General features: G+C 37.4%; 1 protein-coding gene and 1 pseudogene across 3 annotated transcripts in view; one reads left to right on the forward strand and one right to left on the reverse strand.

Annotated features, from left to right (window-relative positions):
• The window catches only part of GALNT13 (polypeptide N-acetylgalactosaminyltransferase 13), a 491,703-nt gene that overhangs the window by 390,357 nt on the left and 73,716 nt on the right, over nt 1-27,630 (reverse strand). For all 3 annotated transcript variants that reach the window (XM_070422971.1, XM_070422970.1, XM_070422972.1), the window contains exon 3: nt 18,131-18,376. In XM_070422971.1, the coding sequence (XP_070279072.1) occupies nt 18,131-18,272 (142 nt within the window). In that variant the 5' untranslated portion in view covers nt 18,273-18,376. The remainder of the gene's footprint in view (nt 1-18,130; nt 18,377-27,630) is intronic.
• Nucleotides 20,579-21,692, forward strand: LOC139015785 (ankyrin repeat and sterile alpha motif domain-containing protein 1B pseudogene; annotated as a pseudogene).

Raw genomic sequence — 27,630 nt, forward strand, 5'->3', positions numbered from 1 at the left:
AGTAACTTTTAATGACATTGGGTATCATGGACATGATAGTGATGCATTTCAGGAAGATACATTATAGAACTCATGAGGCCAAAAGCAGGGTTGCAAATTGTACAGACCCTTTCACACTCACTATAGTTTCTAAATAGGGCACTAGATCAGAGTCCTCAAGGCTCTGGGTAGGTTTAGGTTGGTCTCTACTAACTGTCTAACCTTGATAATTGATACACTCTCCTTAGATCTCCAGTTCCTCACTGGGAAAAATATATAGGCTATGGACCACTAATTCCTCCAGTACACATAAGAGTTCTATATTTTAGGGATCATAAATTCTACTTATATAAGATTTTATATGAAAACTGTATTCATGTCTTTGAGAATGTTAAAACCTTGAAACTACACTAGATTATTCCTAAGATTGTTACTAACTCTAAAATTATATACCTATCTAAAATATCATATAATGTGAATTCTATCCTGAGTGATTCATACTAGTAAATTTTACTCTGTGTACCCACTATAAAGAATTAAAAAATACATTATAACATAGCTTCCAATTCATTTGTAGCTCCTTTTGTCACAAGAATATCAAATTATGAAATATAACAATCATCGCACCAGCCAGCTTATCTTAATAGGTAAAAGTTTATACATTCTCAATATTTCTTGTTTTTCTAATACACTCAAATTTCTAAAATATGAATTCATATATTCATAGAACTATAATTTTTTTTATTTTTATCCTGATATTAAAGTTAGAAAGTTGGAGAAGTGTATTTGTGGTAGATTTTGAACCAGGAATAAAGACTTCTCGATATCACCTTCAGTATCCTGACTGAATTACTTTGTAATTTGTGACAAGTTATGCCTTCACTCTTCCTATACTTGTTACGACCATGGATCATTAAAAAAAAAAAAAAATTGTTTCCTAAGACTACCATAACAATCTACCACAAATTTAGTGGCTTAAAACAAAATAAATGTATTCTCTCAAAGTTCTGGAGTCTAGAAGTGCAAAATCAAGTTCAACAGGACTATGATCCCTTCAGAGTCTCCAGGGAAGAGCCTGGCCTCTTCCACCTCCTGGAAGGCATTGTGGCAGCAGAACTCCAATTCATGCTTCCATTTTCACACAGTTTTCTTCTTCCTGTGACTCTCTCTGTCTTCTCCTCCTCTTATAAAAACACCAGTCATTGCATTTAAGGTCCATCCTAATTCAGTATGATCTCACCTTAAGTGATTACATCCACAGAGATCCTATTTCCAAATAAGGTCACATTCTGAAGTTCCAGATGAACATGAATTTTTTTCAGCCACTCTCAACCCATTATCATAGTTACGAATTAGTTTACCAATTTGCATCAAATATGGAAAATATTAGCATATGAAATAATGCACATATTCTTATTAATATTATAAAGTTATGTGGAAAAAGAAAAAAAACTGATGCTTTCAGCTGTTGTAAAACCTATATTTGAAAACTTCATGCTTTCTTTATATATTGATCATGTTTAGACACTGTTGATGTTCTCTATAGATTTCCAGTTAGAATCTTGAGATGATTCTCTCCAGTGGTAAATTATTTTAGAAACAAAAAGTTGAATTCTCGCCCTATAAATCCATTAAGCAAGTAATCAGTCAGTATTCCTTCCTTCTTTCATACACCTGATGTGGGAGGCACTTCTAGGCACAGTAGATGCCAGCAGTAAACTAAGTAGACTGATAGTATTGTTGTCAGTCAGAAAGGTGGAAAACAAAGGAAAATAATTTAAGCAAGTGAAATACTTATGAAGTCAGGTGTAAAAAGTGCCGTGGAGTAAAACAAAAGCAGAGAGAAAGGATAGGGAGTGCAGAGATAAGAAATAATTCATATTTTCAAATACTGTGGCCATGGAGGCCACCCTCTGTCACTTACATTTAAGGAAATGCCTGAAAGAGGGGAGGAAAAAAAAAGACAGAAAAAACATTATAGACAAAAGAAAACCATGTGCAAAGGCCTTGAAGTGGAAGAATGCCTGGCATATTCCAAAAATAGCAAAAAAGCCAATATGAATGCAGTGGCAATAACAAGGGGGATTAACAAGATTTGAACTTGGTGGTTAACTTCAGCACATGTTATATAGAATGTGGTTAGGCCATTTAAGGATTATAATTTTTTTGGTTCTGAGTTACAGGGAGCCAACAAAATGGTTTGAGCAGAGGAGTGACATGATTTAACATGAGTTGTTTTTTTAAAATTAGTTTGATTGATCTGTTGAGAATAGATTATAGGTTAGAAGTGGGGAGACCAGTTCATTGGTGAGAAGTCTAAATTCTGAATACATTTTAAAGAAATAATAAATAGGATCTGCTAATGTGAATTATGAGTGAAAGAGAAAAGTAAGAATGACTACAATTTTAGGCTTAAAAAACTGGAGCATAGGAGCTGCTAAAAACTGAGATAGAGAAAACTACAGGTAGGGAAGCTTTCAGTGGAATGTTAAAATTTCAGTTTTGAACGCAGTGAGTTTGAGATGTCAGACTTCAAAAGAATATATCAAGTAAGCCTTGGTCATAAATGTCTAAAAATTAGAAAAAAGGTGTGGGCTGGATACATAAATTGGGAAGTTGTAAAATTAGAAGATGGCATGTAAAGCACTGAGATCAGATTAGATGAGATCATTGAAAAGACTGAGTATAAATAAGAAACAGATAAATCCAATCCCATTTCTTGGGCTAGTTCAACATTAAGAGATTCAGTAAAAAAACAGAGCCATGCAAAGGAGATTGGGAAGGAGCAGTTAATGAGGTAGAAAGTCAGAAGAGCTGAGAGCCTCTGAGACAATTAACTAAAGTATTGCAAGGAGGTATGAATGAATAACTGTTTCAAATGTTATTCATAGTCAAGTAAGATAAAGGATGAGAACTGGCCACTGGATTTAGCAAGATGGTCTTCATAAAAGCATATTTGGTGCAGTCATTTTGGAAAATAAACAATTGGAGTAGTTTGTACTTAAGAGAGATAATTCAAAACAATCCTATATAATGAAAGCCTAATATGCTAAGTGTCCAGTCGTCCATTCAACCAATCAAAGCATAATATGCTAATGACATGCTAAGGCTGCTCAACCACTCGCTATGACGTGCACTGACCACCAGGGGGCAGATGCTCCAACTGGTAGGTTAGCTTACTGCTGGGGTTTGGACACATCCTGGAGCCCTCCCGCAGTCCCTCCTTGGCTGGCCAACCTCCCGCATCCCACCCCAGCCCACGCAGGAGCTGTCCCCTGGTGGCCAGTGCACTCCCACAAGGGGAGCGCCACTTAGCCAAAAACCGGGCTCACGGCTGGTGAGTGCAACAGCAGTGGCGAGAGCCTCTCCCACCTCCACTGCAGGTGGGAGGTAAGGAGCGAGGGGTCCCAGACTTCAAGAGCCCCAGACTGTGAGAGGGATGTTTGACTGCCAGCTTAGTCCCGATTCCTTGGGAATCGGGACTAAGCTGGCAGGTGGACACCCCCCAAGGGGTCCTGGATTGCGAGAGGGTGCAGGCCAGGCTGAGGGATTCCCCCCAGTGCACGATTTTCATGCACCAGTCCTCTAGTAAGTACATAAAATTCTGTCAAGATAATTCTCTCTTAACTTCTCAATAGAAATGTCTGAAGACTAAATGATATAGCCACAGTGCTGAGTGTAGAACTAGGCATATAGTAGACAATAAACAGTAGCTCTAATGATGGTGAAGATATTGATAATGCACACAAACCTTCTAATTCCACAAGAGTGCCAATTTCTTCAAGAATAATTTCTCACCTCTAGGAATCTATCTTTTGAGATTCAGTTCATATCTCATTTGATAAATAATAAATAGAATTAAATATGCCCCAAATAGGTACATTAATAATGAAATGAATTACAACTCATAGATGAGAAAAAAGAGAAAACACTATATGGAAGCAAATAAGGAGATTTATAAAGATTTTTAGTTTTTTATTCTCCCTTTTAAAAGTCAGGGGGAAATACTCAAACAAGTTATGATGTATAAGATCTCTCCTACTTTGCTGAAGGGAACAGCAAATAGTTTAACATTTTGGGAAAACAGACTGGCAGCATTTTACAAAATTTAAATATGCTTAGCATATGACTCAGCACTACCACTCCTTGATATTTACACAAGAGTTATGAAAACATATATCCACACAAAAACTTATGAACAAATGTAGCAGCTTTATACAAGGATAAACAACTTGTAATATGCACATAAAATAGAATACTTATCAGCAATAGAACCACTGACACAGTCAACATCAGGGATTCATCTCAAAACCCGTATGGTGAACAAAAGCAGCAAGAAGCACAAGAGTTCATCGTGTACTTTTCCATTTATCAGACTTTCTATAATAGACAACACTAACCAATAGTCATGAAAACCAGATCAGGGCTTGTCTAGAGCTAAACTGGAGAAACTGACTGTACAGCGGTATGAAGGAACATTTTAGGGAGGATCATCACTATGAGGTTAAACCCTGGATTCCATTTGTCAAAACGCAACAAACTTTACACTTAAGTTGGAGCATTCTATTATACCTCAATGAAATTTATTTAAAAGTAATTCTTAACCAGATACTATCCTCAATCATTCCCAAAGCTATGGTTACATAGAGCCTTCCTCATTTACTAACTGTGGGCCCTGTTCTATATACAATGGCATCACCTTATTCTTGGTAATCTTCCTTTGTGATTTTCATTTTTAAAAATTTCCAATATTACTTTCTTTTATTCATTTTCCATCATCTCCACTTTCCCTATCTTCATTCTACGGATGAATTAGATACACCACATGCCTATATCCTGTTCAAAGTTTCTCAATCTAACTTTCATAAATGTTCCTCTCTGTCCTCTATACATTGATTCATTCCACACATCCCACATGATATGCCTGCTCCACCAAGAGCTCTCTTCAACAACAGCACTACTGCATGCCAAAATGCAGTGATCTCACATGCCTTTGCATCACACAGACAATATACAAATGCAACACAAGGCAGGTTCTGGGAGAGAAAAGATAGTCCCTTGACTATAAATTTGCTAATTTGGACTGAAAATAAAATTATATGGGCCAAGAAAGGATAAAACAAAAAGGTTGGACTATGTGTGTAAATAACAATTACACCATCAAAAACTTTTGCCATGATAATTTAGTTATTTCAAGTTCTTAATCACCAATCTAAACTGAATACTCTATAATCATGAGAACATCTGAAAAGTGCCAAGCTGATCATGCATCCATCCTTCATTCATTCAACAACTATTATTTGAGCACCCAATCTGGGGCAGGAACTGTTTTAGGTGTTAAGAACAAAAGTGCACAAACCTGATAAAAATTCAATCCTAGCCAGTTGTCTCTGCTGCAATGTGGCCCTCTAATGACAATGATTTCTAGTGGTTGGAGATCAAATTTGTTAATCTCCACTTTATAAGTAAACTGTTTGGTAAATAGTTTTATGCCCAACTCTCTATTCAAGCAACTCTGGTCTTTATGGAACCAAAAAGTAGATCTTGCCCTCAAAAGACAGATATGAGCTTAATGAATTTTTTCCCCTTGTTTCATATATTCTCTCTCTGACATTTCATTCATATAATTCTGAATCCCTTCCTCCCCTTGAAACATGAAAACAGCAACATGTCTTCTTTATCTGTCTATCCTCAATTCTGACATAAAGCAAGCACTCAGATGTGTGTTCATGAATTGCCTCAGCTTAATTTAATACTAATTAAAATTTTGAGCACTTACTTTTTAAAACAATATCTAAACTCAATCTCACAAAGGGGAAAACTTTCTTGTCCCTACCAATTAATTTGCCAAGTGAATCAATTGAAATGATTTAGTATTCCATTTAGTTACCATCTAATTCAAGTGGCTTTAATTAATGAATAAAACTTTGCTGTCTGAGTCTTTATTTAAACAAAGATAAAAATGTCTTTGTGCTATTGTCTTGCATACATATCAAACAGCCTTGAATTCTCCTTCTAAACATCAGCTGATGATCATCAGATCTTTCCTTTTCCAGAAACCTTCAATGGTTCCCCATTTTCTAGGGAACAAAGTTAAAAATTCCTTTCCCCAGCATTCAGAATCCCTTAAAAACTGTCTTTATCCTAACCTAAAATCTAGAAATCCCCTTTATGTCTCATTCTGCTCCAATCAACCAATTCACTGAACACTTATATCCTTATTTTGGGAAAGGCAACAGCTTTCTCTTTCCCTCTGACATCTAGCCCCTTCCAATTTTTACATGTCTACATCATTTATATACTATAGGGCCTCTCACAGTAGTTTATTTGGCATGTCTCTCATAGCAGCCACCACTTACTATTCTGTAATGTAGTTATTTATGAACTAGAGGCCTGGTGCACAAAAATTTGTGCACTGGGGCGGGGGGGGTGGGGGAGAGGTCTCCCAGCTCGGCCTGTGCCCTCTCGCAGTCTGGGACCCGTCAGGAGATAACGACCTGCTGGCTTAGGCCTGCTCCCAGGTGGCAGAGGGCACGCCCAATCCCTAGGTGCAGCCAGCCCCTGGTCAGGCTCAGAGCAGGGCTGATTGGGGAGTTGGGGCGCTGCCCCGTCATGCACAGAGCAGGGCGGATCGGGAGGTTGCGATGCCACCCTCAGTCACGCTCAGGGTAGGGCTGATTGGGGGATTGGGGCACCGCCCCCTGTCACACTCAAGGCAGGGTCGATAGGGAGGTTGGGGCGCTGCCCTCTATCACGCACAGAGCAGGGCCCATCAGGAGGTTGGGGAGCTCCCCCCTGTCACGCACAAAGCAGGGCCGATCAGGGGGTTGAGGAGCTCCCCCCTGTCACACACAGAGCAGGGCGGATCAGGGGGTTGGGGCGCCGCCACTGTCACACTCAGGGCAGAGCCGATGGGGTTGGGGGGGAGGTTGGGGCGCCACACCCTGTCACACACAGAGCCGCAGGGTGATCAGGGGGTTGGGGAGCTCCCCCCTGTCACACACAGAGCAGGGCCGATCAGTGGGTTGGGGCGCCACACCCTGTCACACACAGAGGCGCAGGGTAATCAGGGGGTTGGGGAGCTCCCCCCTGTCACGCACAGAGCAGGGCCAATCAGGGGGTTGAGGAGCTTCCCCCTGTCACGAACAGAGCAGGGCGGATAGGGAGGTTGTGGCCCCGCCCCCTGTCACACACAGAGCCGCAGGGCGATCAGGGGATTTGGTCGCTGCCCCCTGTCACGCTAATCCCAGTGCTGGGAGGCATATTACCCTTTTACTATATAGGATAGAAGCCTGGTGCACGGGTGGGGGCTGGCTGGTTTGCCCTGAAGAGTGTCCTGGATCTGAGTGGAGGTCCCGCTTCGGTGCCTGGCCAGCCTGGGTGAGGGGATGATGGCTGTTTGCATCTGGTCACACACCCTTCAGGGTGGGGGTCCCCACTGGGGTGCCTGGCCAGTCTGGGTGAGGGGCTGGGGGCTGTTTTTAGGCTGGCGGGTGACTGAAGCTCCCAACCTGTCCTTTTTTCCTTTTTTTTTTTATTCTGGGCCAGCTTTAGCTCTGAGGCTCGGCTCCAGCTATGAGACCTCCTCTGCTGAAAGCAGGTTTCTGGCCTTTGTTTACCTTCTGTATTTGAAACAATGTTGCAGTCCTGCTGGCTGAAGCCTGGGGTTTTGTTTAGCTTCTATATTTGTTACAATGTTGCTTAGAGTGTAGCTGAGAGGCCGGCAAGGCAGGCGGGGAAGCTTGGCTTCCTCTGTCACTGAAGCAAGCAAGCCTCCCTGTTTGCGTCAGCTGCCTGGCTGCCGGCCGCCATCTTGGTTGGCAGTTAATTTGCATATCTCACTGATTAGCCAATGGGAAGGGTAGCGGCTGTACGGCTAATTACCATGTTTCTCTTTTATTAGATAGGATATGCCATGTATGTATACATCAGGGCTCCAATAGACTCTATGATTCTTGAAGACATATTCTATTTGATTAAACTCTGTATATTTCATAGTACCCAATTGTTCTGAAAAAAAATAGAGCTGCTCCTGTTCACAACTTTTAAGTATTCTTTCTAAGACTTCACAGGGTTAATCCCAAAGGAAACTGCTGTGAAAAATTACAACTTAAATTAATTAGTATACTGTAGAGAGTCAATAAATGCAAAATTGCTACAGTCTAAAATAAGGGATGGTGAGCCTACAGAATACTCCCAAGTTATAAGAAGACATGTTTCTATAGGTGTGTGGCCTCTTCCTTTTCTGTCCTCCAGAAATATCCTTATTTGTGTAAATATTTTATAATAGTATATAAATGTTATGCATACTCTGCCTAAAGAGTCTAGGCACACCTGAGTCAGGGACACAGCATAACACAGGGCTTCAAAGTCTGGGCTGTAAAACATGACCAGAAAGGCTGTGAGTCCTTTGTTCCCTCTTACCAGTTTTGTGACCTTGAGGAACTTAATTAACCTTTCTAGGTCTCCATTTCTTCTATATAAATGAGGATGATAATAGTACCTATCCTCCATGATACTTTTCAGAATTAATAAAAACTTTATATCTAAAGCATCTACCATAGTATACCTAATAATTGTTCATTATTACAACGTATTTTTATATCTCACAGGAATATATCTGTATGAAACAGCAGAGGGATCAGAGTAAATTATGAATAAAAATATGAAAGAACTAAGTAAATATCAAGGGTCAAAACTTTATAAGGCCTATAAATATTTGATACTATTTATAAACTTTATTGAAAATTATCTGGGAAATACCTGCCTTTAATCCAAGTTGATTGTGCTTATATGCCCCACTTTTCATATGTCTATAAATATTACCATCTGAAAATTCCAGCAGTCATCATAATTTATTCAGAGCAATTCCAATACTGACAATGCATTTTAATCCATCACACTCTTTTACCTGCCTCCAAAAGATGAAGTTATATATATATATTTTTTAAAATGGTGTTAGCATTAACACCCTAATTCATCAGTTTCGTTTTCCAGTTTTCTGTCACACCTGCACACTGGAATTATCCCCTGGAGCACGAAAGATTAATCAAACAAAATCACAAACATTTATTATTTAATAAATGAGTACATTGCTTGGTGCTCATGTCATGAGAAAATAATTTAGAAAGAAACAAAAGAAAGGATTGATACAATAGCCCACTGTCAAAAATCCAATAGCACAAGGTTACCTGTGTCCCTAGGTTTATGAGAGGGTATCAGTTAGTTTCCCAGGCAGGACCAACGGAAACATGGAGGTATCTAATTGAGATTGCCAGTCAACAATTCCACTCATTTTCTTGATTTCCCCTATTCAGAAAAGTGTTGGGAGAGTATTGAGGAACAGAAGTGGATAAGAGTAATTTTTTACAACCTTTAAATGTCAGAAGAGTTAATACTATTGTATAAAAGATATGAACTCTCTTCTACTCTCTCTAAAAAAAAAAAAAAAATCAATGGAAAAAATATCCTGGGTGAGGATTAACAACAACAAAAGACAAAAATTAAAAAAATCAAAGATATGGCCTGGCCGGCATAGCTCAGTGGTTGAGCATCAACCTATGAACCAGGAGGTCATGGTTGGACTCCCAGTCAGGGCACATGCCTGAGTTGCAGGCTGGTTCCCCAGTGTGTTTTGTGCAGGAGGTAGCTGATCAATGATTCTCTCATCATTAATGTTTCTATCTCTCTCTATCTCTCCGAAATCAATAAAAAATAAAATAAAATAAAATAAAATAAAATAAAATAAAATAAAATAAAGGTATAAACCCTGGGAAATATTTTCCTGGCTAGAGTTGCCATATCCCACTAACCAGGGAGATCTGTCAGAACCTAGGGTGTCTCTGAGAGTAAAGACAAAACACTCAATTCAAGTTTCAGAATATGTACTCCAGATTGTATCTGAATGAAAGCATGATTCTTAAAGTCCACTGCAAACTGGCATTTATTGATGACCAAGTCCTTGTACAGTATAATAACCAAATCCTATTCTATTGACTGTAAAAATGCTGGCACTTCCCATAACCTCACTGTGAAATAGCAGAATAAAGCTAGATCGGTCTCTACTCGGGTTCCTAGCAGAGAGGTCCTCTAACCCTTGTTATTTCCTAAGTAATAACAGCACTCAAAGCATCTTTTGTTCTAATATTTTGTCTTTGACTTTGGTTCCTGCCACAGAGCTCCTAAATCCCTTGGAATTTCCTGGATGACAACAGTGTCTTTTGTTAGAATGAGGCAACTCTTTTGAATGAGTGGGCTCCTGGGCAGCTCTCAAATAGGATTGGTCACCACAATGACTGAGCCATGATTAGAAGCTTGGAACTTTCAGCATCCCTACCTCCAAGTTCCAGGAAGTTGGAGATTGAGTTAATGATTGATCATATCTATGTAATGAAGCCTCCATAAAAATCCCCAAAGTAAAAGTATGGGGTTCAGAGAGCTTCTGGGTTGGTGAATATATCTACATAACAAGAGGGGGGCATACCCCAACTCCATGGGGAACAGAAGCTCCTGCACTTAAGACCCTTGTAGACCTCACCCTATGTATTGTTTCATCTGGCTATTCATTCATATTCTCACTATATCCTTTATAACTGTAAATAAATGTTTCCCTAAATTCTGTGAGGTATTCTAGCAAATTATTGAGTCCAAAGAGCAGGTCTTGGAAACAATTTATAAGTGATCAGTCAGAAGTACAGGTGACAACTTAATATTTGCAATTGGTGACAAGTGAAGGCAGTCTTCTGAAACTGAGCCCTTAACTTGTGGGATCTGATGCTAAATACAGGTAGATGGTCTCAGAATTGTAGGATACCCTGCTGATGTCTCAGAGAATTGCTTAGTATGGAAAAACCCACATGTCTGGCATGAGAAGTATTTATGTGTGTGAGTACAGAGGAAACACAAAATTATTTTCCCATTCATTCACTTTGCCTCAGTTTCCCCATACATAAAAGAAGAAGAATGCCTACTTCACAGATTTTTTTTTGGGAGGGGGAAGGAATTAATTGAGTTAACATTTGTACATTAATAGAGTAGTTAATAATTTATGATCATTATTATTGTCTAATACACTTACCTTTGTTTACATATAAGCAGCAATTTCTTATTTTCCCTTTTTTTTTTTAGGAAGAAAACTTAATTTAATTTCCTAAGCATGTATAATATGTTTAAGATTCAGGATCAGGTACAGAATGGTAGTTTCCTTCCCTTCTTAAATATGATAATTTTATACCCCTACTGTCCCCTGTGGTGATGAGAAGGCCTTTCTGCAGTTTCTAAGCAGACAGCTTCCCACCACGTCACCTCCATATCACCAATTTTATATAAGATCACACATTATCTATGGACTAATCAAAAGTTGATACTGAAATAACTTTCCATAGTTTTATTGAAAAAAAGTAGTTAGAAACATTCTTCATTTGGAGACTAGCATATATTTTATAAACCATGTCTTATATTCATTTCATTATACAGACAGCAACTGAGGCCCAGAGAGGTCAATTAACTATGAGGACATAGCCCTTAGTGGGGGAGCCAGGAGTAGGATCTGATATTGTAGAGTGCTCGTGCAAACCTGCAAAACAACCTCAAATTTCCCCAGTGTTTGTTTGTAAGTGCACTGCAGCCGCACTGGACTATTTAAATACCTATTTATTCAGCTATCTCTTCTAACTCTTCCAACTTGGGAGTAGCACCACTTAGTGTGCCATACCAATTAGGAGTTAGAAATATCCTCCAGTGCGTGTTAGTTCTAGGTGGCCCCAGAGTGGCATAAAAGAGTTAATGTGCTCTTCTAATTACTACTTATGTTACCAAAAAGCCCGCCTTAAAAAAATAGGAAAAGGAGTCACGGAAAACTAACGTTGAAACAAGTCTACATGCTCCCATAAAGTCTTTGAAATAATCTTTTTTTAATAGCATCATTCAATAATTAATACATAAAATGATAATGCTCACTCGGTTATAAATATTCAGTTATATTCCATGTACTCCATTTAATGAAGAACATAATCCATTTTAGGGGGAAAAGGTCCATAGAAGTGATGGTTTTTTTAAGTTTGATATTTAGAGTTTAATAACTTAGCCAACTTCCTATGAAAAAATTCCATTCAGCTGCTTAACAGGTGTCAAACTCAACATGTCTAAAATAAACTCAACATCCACCCTTAAATCATCTCCTCCTACATTCTCTTCACTTTCAGGAAATTGAATCAACTAATGCCCTGAAGGAACTCAAGGCTTGTCCTCGACACTTCTCTCCTACACACATCAGAGGCAGTCAAGCATCTAGCTCTCTTGCTCCCATATCTCAAATACCTGTTCATTTTACCCACTTCTTTCATACCTCACTGCCACTACTCTGCTCCAAGCAGGCATCACTTCCTGAACAGAATTCATGGAATGCTGTCACATCTTCCGACCCAGCCTCCTGAAGAGATTGGTTCTCCTCCAATCCACTGTCTGGAGTAAATCCATAGTGATCTTTCCATAACACAAATGGGATCATGTCTGCTCTGCCTTTTAAACCCATTAAGTGGCTTCCCAATTTTTAAATACTTTTAGTGGCTCTTATTCATTCATTTAATCATCTACTAGTATATGACGTAATAAACACATCAAACCCACACACAAAACAAATCTGGAACCCCAGAAATGACCCACATTCAGCCAAAATGTTCACCCTTATCCCATTCTCCTGTCTCCCCTGACAGGAGTCAATGTCCTAAATCCCATATTAATAATTAGCCTCACTGGTTTTATGTAAAATCTCATTGCATCTGGATATGTCCCTAAAATGTATATTTGCAAATTTTAGTTGATTTTAGCTTTCAAACTGTATCATGCTATATATCATCTTTCAGAGACCTAACTTTTATACTTAACTTACCATTGTATCATCAAGATTTACTCATATTGGTGCAAGTCACCGCAGTTCATCCATTTTGACTACTATATACTAATTCCTTATATTGACATATCACTGTTCATCAACTTTTCCATTGATGGGAATATGGGCTATTTTTAGCCTTTCATGTTATGAGCAATACTATGAATTATTTGTGTATGTGGAACAAATTATCTTGAGTATATGACTACGAGTAATGGCTCATACACAAATGTCCAGATTTCAAAGATAATGCGAAATTGCTACCTAAAGTTATAATAAAAATGTGGAAATGCATAATTTCTAACAATTAGCAATAGTAGTCTAATTTTTGCCAACTGAATGGATATAAATAGGTAATTGTAGCCTTGGTCTGTATTTCCCTGATCAAAACTGAAGATGTATATTTCTTCACAAGTTTTTTTGCTAGATGTGTTCCCTTTCTTAAGCAATTATCTATTCACGTCTAATGTCCATTTTTCTCCTATTGGATTATTCGGCTTATTGTATTAAAATAGGAGTTATTTCTATATATTTGACAATAATCTCTTAGTTGCATGTTCTTTGAACATCTATAATTTGTAACTTCTCTTTTTACTTTAAGTTATAGTTGAATTAACCAACTTTCTCAATTTTAATACAATCAAATTTATCTATATTCTATTTATGGTAAAATTTTTTGTATAATGTTTCAGAATTTTTTCTTCTTTTTAAATATATCTTTATTGATTTCAGAGGGGAAGAGGGAAAAAGAGATAGAAACATCAATGATGAGAATCATTGATTGGCTACTTCCTGCACACCCCCTACTGGGGATAGAGCCCTTGACAGGAATCAAACCCGGGGCCCTTCAGTACCCAGGCTGACACTTTATCCACTGAGCCAAACCAGATAGGGCCAGATTTTTTTCTTAATTATAGATCTAGTAGATGCCTAAATGTTTTCTGCTAAAAGTTTTATTTTGACATTAAGACATCCAAAGTTTATATTGGTTTGTGACATGAAGTAGACATTCAATTTCATCTGTTTTCCACATGGATTCCCACTTTATTTCAGCTCCACTTATTGAACAGCACTTCCTTTCCCCATTGATGTGCAGTCTTCCTCTGCCACATCCTGAATGTTCCCAACATGTGAACAGTATGTCTACGTCTATTCTGCTCCACTGGGCAATTTGCCTACCCTTTGTGTCCCTTTGTACCAATACTCCCGTCTTAGTCACTCTAATTTTATAAGACCTCTATATTTTTCTCCTTAAGAAGTATCCTGGGTATTCGGTAACCTTTATCATTTCATAAAAATTTTCATATTTTCTTCTTTAACTAGTTATATCCCACTTTAACGTTTTCGACCTAAACTTAAATGCCACAGTCTGTGAAATTTTTATCTAATACCTTAGATCTATTTTCCTCTACTCAGAGTATCCCTCTTCATCATCTTAATACTCATTATACACATTATGCTTGATAAAATTTCTAAATTACATTTTTCAAAGAGGGAGTGACAAAGAATGGGAGAAAAATGTGTACTTTGTTATTGACTATAAGCTTCAAGACAGTAGTAAGGACCTCAGTTCCCTTATGTCTCCAGATCTTACCACAGACACATAGTAGCCACTTAACAAATTATTTTTTAAAAGAGTTACTTCCTCCTTTGGGGTCTCATCCAGAATAACTGTTCCTCCTCGTCCCTTGCTCTGCACCCTATTCACCCTGGACAGCAATGCCAGGAGGAGCCTCATTCAGACCTGTCGATCTACTCCTCAACATTTAGCAGATATTGATACAAAGATTACTGTGAGTCAATACTCCCCTGAAGGCTTTATGTACATCATCTCATTTAATTACCAAGGCAACCATGTAAAGCAGGATTTACTGCCTCTCCATTTCTCATTTTAAGTGAGAACACTATCATTTTATTAAGGAATTTGCAAAATGTCACATAACCATTCAATGGGGAGGAGGTAAGAACCAGGTTGTTCAACAAAGCCTAGGCTTTTAAAAAAATTTTTTAAATATATTTTTATTGATTTCAGAGAGGAAGAGAGAAGGAGAGACAGAAACATCAATGATGAGAATCATCAATCAGCTGCCTCCTGCATGCCCCCTACTGGGGATTGAGCCCGCAACCTGGGCACGTGCCCTTGACTGGAATCAAACCTGGGACCGTTCAGTCAGCAAGCCAATGTTCTTATCCAGTGAGCCAAATCAACCAGGGCAACAAAGCCTAGGCTTTTAACCCTGTGGTAATCTTGTTACATCACCAGTGAGCTCAGATGTCTTTATGCTTTTTCTTGTTCTTTTCTTTTTTAATTGAAATATAATTGATATATAACATTGTGTAGGTTTAAGGTGTGCAACATGTTAATGTCATAGGCACTTAAGTAATTGAGGATGTGATGAATAAATACATGAACGTTTCTCAAAATTAATTCATAGTGTATGCTAATATTGGGTACTTAAAAATTGTTTAAAATGTAATGTTTAGAACTAGAAGGGATGTTAGAAACCACCTCATCCCAAACCCTTTATTTTATTAACCAGACACCTGATGCACAAAATTCCTGCAAGAGTAGGCCTTCCTTCCCCCAGCTGCCGGCAACAGCTTCCCTCTGGCACTCAGGACCTGAGCTTCCTTCTGGCCCCTGGCAGGTATCTAGGACCCGGGCTTCCCTCCGGCCTCCGGAAGGCACCCCGTACCTGGGCTTCCCTCACAGCTCGTCCGGAAGGTTGTCTGGAAGGACATCCAGTCTAATTACCATATTACGCTTTTACTATGATAGATAAAGACACACAGGTCCCCAAAGATCAACTTTTTTTAAGTCAAAAAGGCCTGTTTTAGCATATTTTCAACATGAAAATTTCAGGTAAGTGAACTTTGCACAATATCATCTGCCTGTAAATAAAATATATTCTAAATACATGGCACAAATTCCTAAATGAAGTGATACTCTGAAAAAATAATTAAAAATAGAAAATGTAATTAAACCCCAAACATTCAAGACAGACATAACATACAACTAAACAACTCTTAAAAATAAAGATAATATAGTTTAATTTTACAATTTAAGTACAAGGACAAATTACTATTTTTGCATTGCATCGTTACATTTCACATTTTTAGATTTAAGACTGAGCATTAAGAACTTAAATCAGCAAAACTGTACTTTTTTGGTACTTGTAGAAAAGGCTATTATAATTTTGCTGAATCAGATTATAACACTTTCTGTGATCAATCTACATGTCTCCATTCAACAAATGACAAAGTGATCATTCCAAACTGTTATAATTCATCAGAACACATTTCCACTTTCAGCAGCAACTCAACTGATTCCAACAAAGAAGGAGAGAAGGCTGATTTGTTCTGGGATTTTAACTAAAGATCAGCATATCAAACCCATGTTCATTTATCAAAATCTGATAGACTCATAATGTTCTCCACTTTGAATAGCTATAGTATAAATGTATAAAAGATGCATATAAAATATTGAAATGGCTCAGTCAGTTCTGCAGTACTTTTTCTCAAACCTTTGAATAGTCAAAAATTATAGTGAAAAGGTTAGACTAATTTTGAAAAGAAGAAGATAATTAGAATTTCTCCAATTGACTAAGGGCATTATTGGAATCTGAAGCAAATTCAAGATGCCCTAAATACTCTTAACAAAAATTAATTTTTTTGGAAATGCTCTTCTGTGTTTTCCTAAACCTCATACAACCAGATAATATCTATGAAAGTCTGTTTATTAGCAAATTAATTAATAAATAACTTCAAAAATATCTGTAACAATGAAATCTGATGACATTCATTAAATAAATATCAAGTAAGAAATTTATATTCACTCTTCCTAAAGGCACAAACATTTCAAATAGGACTCAGAGTTCACCTTTTGTCATATTTATGAAGAAAAGTTTTGCTAAACAAAATTAATGTAAATTAGATTTCAAAGAAAAAAATTTTTGATTCAATGAGAACAAAACTAATTTCAAGCACCCTTAAACACTGTAGAAGCATTCATTTACTAGGAATATTTCAAAAATATATTTATAGGTCTATAAGTCAACAAAAAGCATAGAGAAAATTATTTGAAATAATTGGAGGAAAGGAATGCCTATAATGTCACAATAAATCCCCATTTATACATATCACTATGCTTTTTTAGAATTCACTTTTCTCCAGTCTTTGAAACTGGTCCCAAATGAGGTAAATATAGAGTCAAAGTGACTATCATATACTTGAAATTATCCTTTGCCCTTAACATCTATATATATATAAAAGCCTAAGTGACCATTACAACTGAACGACCAGAATGACCAGTCAACCAGTCACTATGATGCACAGTGACTACCAGGAGGCAGATACTCAATGCAGGGGCTGCCCCCTGGTGGTCAGTGCACTCCCACAGAGGGAGTGCCACTCAGCCAGAAGCCAGGCTCACGGCTGGTGAGCGCAGCTGCAGCGGCGGGAGCCTCTCCCGACTCCACAGCAGCACTACTGAGGCGCAGCAGCAGGCACAGTGGGCCGGGATGAGCATGAACAGTGTGGTGCCTGGCCCCAGCTCAGGCTCCTTCCTGGCCACCTGCAGCTTGGCACACTGCTATATCCCTCGGGGGATGCCTAAACTGGCAGTTGGACATCCCCCAGGGGTCCCAGATTGCAAGAGGGTGCAGGCCAGGCTGAGGAACACCCCCGCCCCCTACATGCATGAATCCGTGCAACAGGCCTCTAGTAGGACAATAATCTGATAGCCCACAGGTTGGATCTGGCCACCAACATGTATATTCTTTTAAAAAGTGTTTGTTTGTTTGTTTGTTTGTTTTATTATATTTGGAAGTCTTTAGGGGTGTCATGTACAGTTCAATTTTGCTATAGTTCCCACTCTCTCACTTTAGTAGGTTTCCTTCTTTATGTTACATGCTTGGTCTCGAAGGGCTTTTACTTCTGGAAGCCTACATTTAAAATTCTGTCCAATTTGAATGTTCACTGAATTATTCTTTTTGTACAGTCCCAGAACATAGAAATTATTAGAATTAGAAGGTGCCTCAGAGGTCATTTCATTCTTCTCATTTCTTTCAACAAGAAACTGAGGCCAAGAAAAGTAGAGTAGCTTTACCACAGTTAAATGTACATGAATAGTTCTGCCAAAGTGTTCTTCTAACTCAATGAGCGGTTTTTAAAAAAACCCTATTTTGAAGTTTCATGTTTTGTCATGAGTCACCACCATTCCCTATCTCTATAAAAGTAACATTTATTTTATTAAGCACTTACCCCTGAGAGCAGGTAGAAGGGATCTCTCCTTCTTGTCATCACATTTGTTACATTCACTGAAGTAAAGGAGTAAGAAGACATCAACCAGAACCCACATCAGCGAAGTGGCAAGGACCACCTTGCAGTAAACAAACCTCCTCATGTCTTTTCTTGATTTCTAGTTAGCAAACAGACCGAAGACAGATGCTACTGTGATAAATCCAAGCCACAGGGGTGAACTCCAGCATAAAAGCAAAATGCATCCCACTGCATTAAAAAAAAAAAGCAAGGAAAAAAGAGAAAAGAAAAATTTATTACCATATAGTTTGTTTTTCATGGAGATATAACACAAAATATATGAGTTATTTAATGTTTCCATATATATATTAGCACTTGGCTTTCAAATTCAGAATTAAAAGTCCAAACAAATGAAAAGTTGTAAGCAAACCAGGTAGCTAAAATTCAAACAGCTAATCCTAGATATGCTATTACTGTGCTGGGCACTTAACAACTATTCAATTTCGTCAAGTTGTATTGTCTTCTCAAATTTCTATCATAACATTCTGTAGAGCACCAGATTGTCAAATAGTGCAGTTCTGAACTTACCCTAATTCAGCACCTTGTAGGAGCCAATGCCGCTGAAACAGGAATCACCTGGGACACTATATATTGTAGAGGCTAAGTGTTGGTCTATATACACAGATAGGCTTGTGTCTACTTACTTCATATTTGTGGAAGCCTCTTTATATTTTTGTTTTGTTTTGTTTTTCATTTATAAAATGAGAATAACAATGCCAAACCTAAAGATTTGCAATAAGGACTAAGTACAATAATGCTTGTAAACCATCTTGCAGAAGACAAAGTTACTAACATATAGGAAAAAAAATTCTCAAATTCTCAGAAAGAGCAATTACATGAAGCCATCAATTATTAATCCTTAAAAACCCCATCTGGTCTGCATGGAAAGTATCCACAACAAATGTTTATTGTAGAATGGATAGCATACATTCAAAAAATACTACCTGAGGAGAAACAACATATTAGTGTAGAGTGACTTAGAATAACCAGAGTAAGAATTCTAAAAGGCATAGAAAGAACTGTGCACAATTATTGAGATATATTCAACAACAGTGTAGGATTAATACCATATACATTTGTTCTATTTATATTACATAAGACAGTAAGGACCTGGTTGATTGTATCTATACAGTATATATTCCCATATCATTTGCTACATTTAAAACAATATAAATTTATTGATGTGAATCAATAACATAGTTTCCACAGATATTTGGGGAGAAGAGTCATTAAATACAAAGGCACTCAGAATATTTCATAAACATTTGTCCCAAAATTAAAACATCGAAGTGAAAATTGCTGAGGCAGAAGCTCTTTAAGTTAAAGGCAGCTGCCTTTGTATCAAAAGCAACACAAATGCTGTTGCCCCTGTTACAACCTAACCAGATTATAACAGATTCAAAATTTATATAAAGTGACAGTTTAGAAAATTATTATACCAAAGGTCTACTTTCAATATTTATATAAAACTTACATTTATTCAGCATAGTTTTTTCAAAAAAAGAAAGAAAGAAAGAAGCAAACTGTACAAATTTAAGAAATACATGATATTTAGCGTTTATTGTCTGCTTGTTATTTTTCTTGAAAAAAATTCCATGCTGATTATTTCATTTTTACTTTATTGTTTGTAAAGATTACAGCCAACCATTGGAACTGAGCCGCTAAACCTGATAAGAGAAAGATTCTTCTCTATGTATTTCCTATGTGTATGCTTTACTGAGTATGAATGTGAAACAACTCAAGCTGTCAAATTTTCTGTCTTTGGTGGAGGAGGTCCCTTCATTTATTGTAGAAAAAAAGTCCTAGAAAAAAAGTATATACAAGACTGATGGTTACCAATGCACATTCCCAGATTTATAAAGAATACCTTAAAATAAAAGATCCTATAATAAAGTCTCTATCTATAATAATAAAAGCATAATATGCTAATTAGACTGGATGTCCTTCCGGACGACCTTCCAGACAAAACCGGGGCCGTGAGGGAAGCCTGCATCCCGGGTGAATGCTGGTAATGGGGGAGGGGGAAGGAGCCCAAATCCCGGGTGCCAGAGGGAAGCCGGTGCCGGCAGCCAGAAGAAGGAAGGCCTACTCTTGCACAAATTTTGTGCATCGGGCCTCTAGTGCATTATATAAAATCCTTTATTATAAAGATGGATAAAAGAGACATAAACAACACCATTCTTAGCTATGTCATAAAGTGAAAAGATGACTTTAGAGAGAAGGATATGTGATGATGTAAGCAGAGGTTGAAGTGATGCAACCTGAACCAAGGAATGGGGGTGGAGTTGGCTGAATGACAGGAATGGATTCTTCCCCAGGACCTCCTGAAGGAACCAGCCCAGTGGGAATCACTTTGAACTTTCACCATGTAGAACTGAGTCCTAGCCAACGATGAAGTGCACTATAGAAACTATACCATCTGCTTCTCTGGATATGTTTCCTGCAGGAAACAAGAACTTTCTATGTGATCTCAGGGACACAGCAGTTACAAAGAAACCTTGCTCCTTAGAAATTGCAAGAGCTCCTTACCCAGGAACTGATAATGCCTCTGACAGAGCAATTTCTGCTACAGGAATGAGTAACCATAGAAACAGCTCCACAGGCCCAACACCTGACTGCTCTCCTCCATCCCTTCCGACACTGCCCTCAAAAATATTGTAAAAGTTATTCGACCCAACCTCAACAACAACATCTATTATGTCCTCTCTGAATTTTCATCGAATGAATCACAACCAGGAATATTTCTAAATCAACACATTCCCAGAGTGTGTAAGCTTTCTATCCAGCCAACGGTTAGCCCACCCACCTCTTCTGTGGGAATCACTGAGGTTAACAGTGAGAAAACTAACCATACAGATAACCTCTCTCAACAAGAGGACTGTGATCTCCCAAAAGAATATGATCCTGAGCAATTTGCAGGCCTTCTCCATGGATGCTCTCCAACCTGAGAGTCCCCTGAAAATCCATTTAATCTCTATGGGAAAAGAGATGAACATGAAGGACAAGATGAAGTCATATTGGCAAATAGTCCATTGGCTCTCAAGTAGTCTCCAATTGAAAATAACTCAGAACCTTTGGTAAAGAAAATTAAACCCACAGTTGTCAGTAGAATAATTTTTCACAAGAAAGAACAACCAAGTCGAAAACCATACCATTGTTGGAACAAGAACAAGTAGGAGTAGATCCTGGAATGGAGACTAATGGATTATGAACACCGAGAATTTGTGGAGAGAGCCTGAACCCTGGGGAGAATGTCATCGTCAAAATCCCTGACTGACATGCATTTATCAAAAATGTATCTAAATCAGATTCTGATCTCATTGCCTATCCTTCAAATGAGAAAACCTCAAGAGTTAACTAGATTGATTCTTCAACTGCTGAACACAATTCTAAAGGGAATTCCAAAAGATCACCAGCATTCACTTCAGAATGGGAAGAAACTGACAAAATAATGAGTTTGATCGATGTTGGAATTAACAGTAAACTTGGAGAAATAAATAGTTAGGCCACAAATGTGGCATCCTGTTTCTTACGGAGCTTTTTTGACCCAACTCCTACTAGCTTCTGCTATTTTTCTGTGATCTCCTCAGGAATTTGCCCTACATCCCACGTATGTGGCATTTCCTTTTGTGCTTCATCTCCTTGTGAAGATCTTTCTTAAGTAACTTTTGTAATCCTTGCCAATTTTCCTCATTGCAAATATGACAGATTGTGCTGTTGCTGCTGCACTTTGGGAAGTATTTTGCTTGAACCAGTCAGAAGCAACATTTTTTACCAAATAAACATTTGACACTATGACAGTCAGTTATAACAGTTCATGTTCAAAGTCACCAATAAAGGTACATACTCAAAAGAGATTAATATATACAAGGGAACCTACATTTTTATTATGTTACTAGAGGCCTGGTGCACAAAATTCGTGCACTCGGGGGGAGGGGGTCTCTCAGCCCAGCCTGCGCCCTCTCTCAGTCCGGGAGCCCTAGGGGGATGTCCAACAGTCAGACATCCTTAGCACAGCCGCAGAGGTGGAAGAGGCTGCCACCACTACCACTGTGCTTGCCAGCCGTGAGCCAGACTTCTGGCTGAGTGGCGCTCCCTCTGTGGGAGCGCACTGACCATCCAGGAGCAACTCTTGTGTTGGGTGTCTGCCCCCTGGTGGTCAGTGCGTGTCATAGCGACCGCTCGTTCCACCGTTCAGTAGGTTTGCATATTAGCCTTTTATTATATAGGACTGGAGTTCTATAACTTATCAAACTAAATACTATATCTATGAGGAACATATAATCAATAAAATCAGTAAAGTTTTAAAATATTGACAAGATCATGATCTCATCATTTAATATGTTGACTTAGCCAACTGGGAATTCAGTAATATACATAGTAAAAATATTTAAATAAAACTTACCAATTAAAGCATTTAGGGAACAAAGTATGACAGCATTTCATTTCATGCCACTTTTTTCTTAAAAGGTCAAAAATAGAATGTTTTCAACATTTCTTCTATGGTTTTACCAGCATGACTTAAGAAAAAAAAATTTAATTAAGGAAAATTTGAAATACACACAAAAATAAAGAAGATAATATTATAAACACTTATATACTCATCACCTAGCTTCAAAACCTGTGAACATATGACCAATTTATTTTACTCTGTAACAACCATTCATTTCCTATATACACCCAGGATCGTTTTGAACAAAATCTCAGACATTACATCATATCATCAGTTAATATTTTGTGTGAAACTCTAAAAGATACAGAATTAAGAATATAACCAAAATACCATTACCACACCTAAAGAAATATCAAAAGGTAATTTTTTTCCATTTTATTTTATTACTTTTTTGTATTAAATTTATTGGGGTAACATTAGCCATTAATATCATATAGGTTTCAAGTGTACATTTCTATGATACATAATCAGTATATTGCATCCACCACCCAAAGTCAAATCAGTCAAACAGTAATTTCTTAATGTCATTCAAGATCCACTTGGTTTTTAACTGTGGATCCGATTATCTCATAATTTAATTTTTAACCTTTAGTTGGTTTGAATCAGGTTTCTATTAAATATATTATGGTTGGTTGATAGGTCTCTTAAGACTCTTAATATATTAGTTCACACTCCATTTCTTTTTATCTTGTTCCTCGAAATTTATTTGTTGAAGTCATGCCAAATGTTTTAAAACCTTATTTTATGGACTCAATAATTTGTTATTTAAAACTTGGCTTCTCTCAAAATATGAAAATCTATTTTAAAAATAATTATATCCCTGTATAAAATATAGGCAGTACCTTAACAATAAAACAAAACTAAACAAACAAAAATAGCCAAACCTTGCCCTGACTGGTTTGGCTCAGTGGATGGAGCGTCAGCCTGCAGACTCAAGGGTCTCGGGTTTGATTCTGGTCAAGGGCATGTACCTTGGTTGCGGGCGCATCCCTAGTAGGGGGTGTGCAGGAGGCAGCTGATCGATGTTTCTCTCTCATCAATGTTTCTAACTCTCTGTCCCTCTCCCTTCCTCTCTGTAAAAAATCAATAAAATATATATTTTTTTTAAAAATAGCCAAACCAAAAAAAAACAACAAACAAACACCGTAAAACGATGACTTTAGATAGGCATTTTGCTGCTCTGTTTTTCATTTTCTTTTTTTATAACACTAGTGTCCCGGTGCACGAATTCGTGCACGCTGAACGGAAATTAATTAGAAGAAATATTTTAATATCACTATTCACTCTTTCTCTATAATAAAAGTGTCAATAAAATTCACGATCGACAATGACAGGTTGAAACACACGTTCGACTGGCACCAGCAAGAGCTTTATATGTATCGCGCATGTGTGAGTCAACTTAGCCTTTTATAGATATAGAATAAACTTGCTTAATTAGACCTGCTTTCAGATGTAGCTAAACTTTTTCCAGCCCAGTGAAGCATCCCAACTTCTCTTTCAGGTAATTGTCAGCAACACAGCAGTAAATATCAACAGGAAGCAGATTATTATTGTAGATCACACAGGGAGAACAAAGGGTAAAATATTTAACTGCAGCAGTGTTTGACTATATTCTGCGCAGTGAGAAAACCTGAAGTCATTTTCAACTCCCACCATTTCTTCTTTTCAGTCAGGTCAAGTTTCTAAACTTTCTAAATCTCCATTGTCTTGCTAATGAAAAAATAGGATTCTCCTATCTACCTACTCCAGGACTTCTGTGAGGATCAAATGAGATGAGGCACGGGAAAATGCTTCACAGACATTTGGTTACAGTGTAAAATGTTTGCACCTGGCTATAAAGCAAGTCATGTTCTTGGGCTGAAGAAACTGCAAGGAGGCTAGTCACTAGGGAGAGGAAGCCAGGCATTGCTATGTGACGTCATTACCCAGTGCCCACAGCCACCATTTCCTGGCTGGGCTGGGCTGTTGGCCGCATTTGGCGCCATGGGGTCTTGGCAGTGTCAGCTGCAATTTGGTGGGGTGTCGCTCCTTGGTGGTGGCAGGGCCTGTGTCCCACATGGGGGAAGCCGAGTGTTGGTTTGTCGGCACCAGGTCTGTGGTGCTGTTTATTTTTAAATGGCCAGTGCATGTCACAGCAGCTCCTGCGTTGAGCATCTGCCCCCTTTTAGTCAGTGCGCATCAAGCTATCAGTCAGATGGACAGCACTTAGTCTTTTATATATACAGATATATTCTATCCTATCCATTTCACAAAATATTGTGCTTTAGGAGAATAAAGAATGTGGACATTTTAAAAAGAAAGTAGGAAGAATATTATTATAATAGAAAAATCTGAAATCACTTAATATTAAATATTAAAATGTCTAAGATAAGTCATTTCCTAAAAGCCTAACAGTAGAAGTTATTGAGAATTTAATTTTAACTTTAGCTATAATAAAAAGCGAAAATCACATCTTATTACCATTTCAAGAGTTATTCAAGTTATTCTAATTCCATAACCTGCTAGATCTATACATCAAGACATTAATACGAAAAAAGTCTAACGTTAGTATTTTATGAGATAAAAGTAAGTTGCTGTTTAAATTTTTATTTATGAAATTGGATTTTCTTATATATTGTAAGGTTTTAATTCCACCTGTACCTTGAAAATATACTACATGCTATCATTCACAAAGGTCTTATCTACTGGCGCTTGTAAAATAGTAATCCTATATACTGTGTTCCAATACCCTTCGCAAGAAAATTGAACTGGTTGGGCAGAAGGATGGTATAATATACACAGTAAAACTCCCCAACATAAGCACAGTTGGTGGACCAGGTTTATTTAAGAGAATCAGCATCTGTATTATGTTTTTCATTCAGCAAGCCCCTACTTATTTTGCAAACACTGTTCTGTCTCTCAAACCAAGTCCAAGTCCTGCAATATCCCGGGCTTGCCAAGCCCATGTGGAGCATGACCAACTTTGCATAAAAACTACTGGCTCTTCTATCCAAAATTACAACCCTTTTTCTAATTGTTTCAAAACCTTCTTAGCACAGTTATTTCCCTTTAAAAATATTTCTCTAGGTAGAAAATATTCAAGAGTTAGAAAACTATCAAGTACCGTCTTCCCAGTCAGATTGCCTTTCCTTTTCTTCCTGCCCACTAAATAATAGTATCAGCCAGATATTCTGTGAGATATTACACGACTTCTGTTTGAAAATATACACCAATTTCCCTATCTTTGTCAAAATGGACTTCACTTATAAAAAAGAGCAAAATCTGAATAAAGTTTAGAAGTTTGGTAACTATGTTATTAAAACAAAAATAAAACATTTTTGTTTTTGTTTTTAATTAGAAGTTATCCCTTATCCAAGTAGTCCAGTTTAGTTAATGTCAAACTTGTTTTTATCTGTAGTCATATACTTTCCTTTGTAGAAAATTGACTAATAGGTGCAAATTTATTCAGTCTATTTTATGAGGCTGTACTGAGGCTGCCAAAGGTTCCAGGAAGCTAGTTTAAGACAGCTGTTAATGCTCCCAGAAGTTTTAGGCACCCAACACACTTTAAGAGTTGGCTATGCAGAAGCTTCTGTGAACTGGTGACTGGACTATTTTGCGGAATTTGGTTTATGGACCGATAAATCAAGTGAGTAAGCACTGAACAAATACACCGAATTAGCTACAGGTCTTATTGACAGGAAGACTGATCTTTGTACGAAGGAAGATCTAAAATGAAGTTGAACTTGAAGATTATACCCTCAGCCTAAACCAAAGGGTCCAAAACTAAACCACACTGAAAGATATATTAAGAGACATAGAAGCAAACAAAGGTAAAGTAAAATAAACTCCTTTCATGGAAAAAAGATGGAATGGGAGCAAGAAAGTTATATAGGCCTTGATTTGCATTTAAACTAAGGAAAATTTAAATATTCATAAGATTTTACTATTAGGAAGCAACCTGGCTTAAAATTTAGAAATATATATTTCAGAGTTACAATGCCATGATTTGAATCTGGGTCCCAACACTCACCAATTATATGGCTTAATTCAAGTTACTTAAATGATCCATGCCTCCCTTTTACTAGTCATAAAATATGAATAGTAGCTACCTCATAAGGTTATGATGAGTATTAAGCTAATTAATACATGTAAAGCTCTTATAACAGTGTCTGACTCATAAGAGGGTCTCACTATAAAGTACCTATTATTAATAGTAATGGTAATATTATTATCATCTTGAACATCATCAAAAGAACAAGAAAAAACAATGAGGATTCTCCTCATTAATCCTTCCAGAAGTAATGTATGGTGAGTATGTGTGTATTCAGGGGGTCAGAAAATAAGATGAGCATTACAAACATGTCCAATACTTACAAATATGTTTAATATTAAATCATAAATATACTTAATAATAAGATTTGTGAGTATTACAAATATATTTTATATTTAATAATCAAAAGTAGATTTAATAGATGTAGTTTCTGATTTAGTTACACAGGATACAACAATTGTCAAAACTCATAGAATTGTACACTTTAGATATGTGCAATTTAATTCTGTGTAAATTATCCCCCATTGTTTAAAGGTAAAAACAAAATGTTTATGTACCTATCATATGACTTCATCCACTTTTGATTAAAGAAATTATAGGCATCACTATATAAGAGGGCTGCTACTTCTTAATAGATTTCTGATCCCATCTACCATTGTTATCCATGGCAGTGACTTGGATCTCCTTGCTATTCCTTACATAGACCTATCATTATCTTGTCTCAGGGCATGTACCTATGCTGTTTTCTGCTCCTCTTTCCTTCAGCTATTACTTCTATTTTTATCATTATTTTTTAAATTATTTTCAGCTATAGTTTACATACAATATTATATTAGTTTCACATTATAAACCTTAAGTGATCATTCCCCAAAAATCTTATACCCATCTGACACCTTACATACTAGTAGTTATTAGAACATGATTTACTCTATTCCCTATGCCAGTGATGGCGAACCT

Source organism: Myotis yumanensis, unplaced genomic scaffold (genome assembly GCF_028538775.1).
Source record: "Myotis yumanensis isolate MYYU_CA2020_CCGP unplaced genomic scaffold, mMyoYum1.0.hap1 SCAF_8, whole genome shotgun sequence".
NCBI classification, from domain to species: domain Eukaryota; kingdom Metazoa; phylum Chordata; class Mammalia; order Chiroptera; family Vespertilionidae; genus Myotis; species Myotis yumanensis.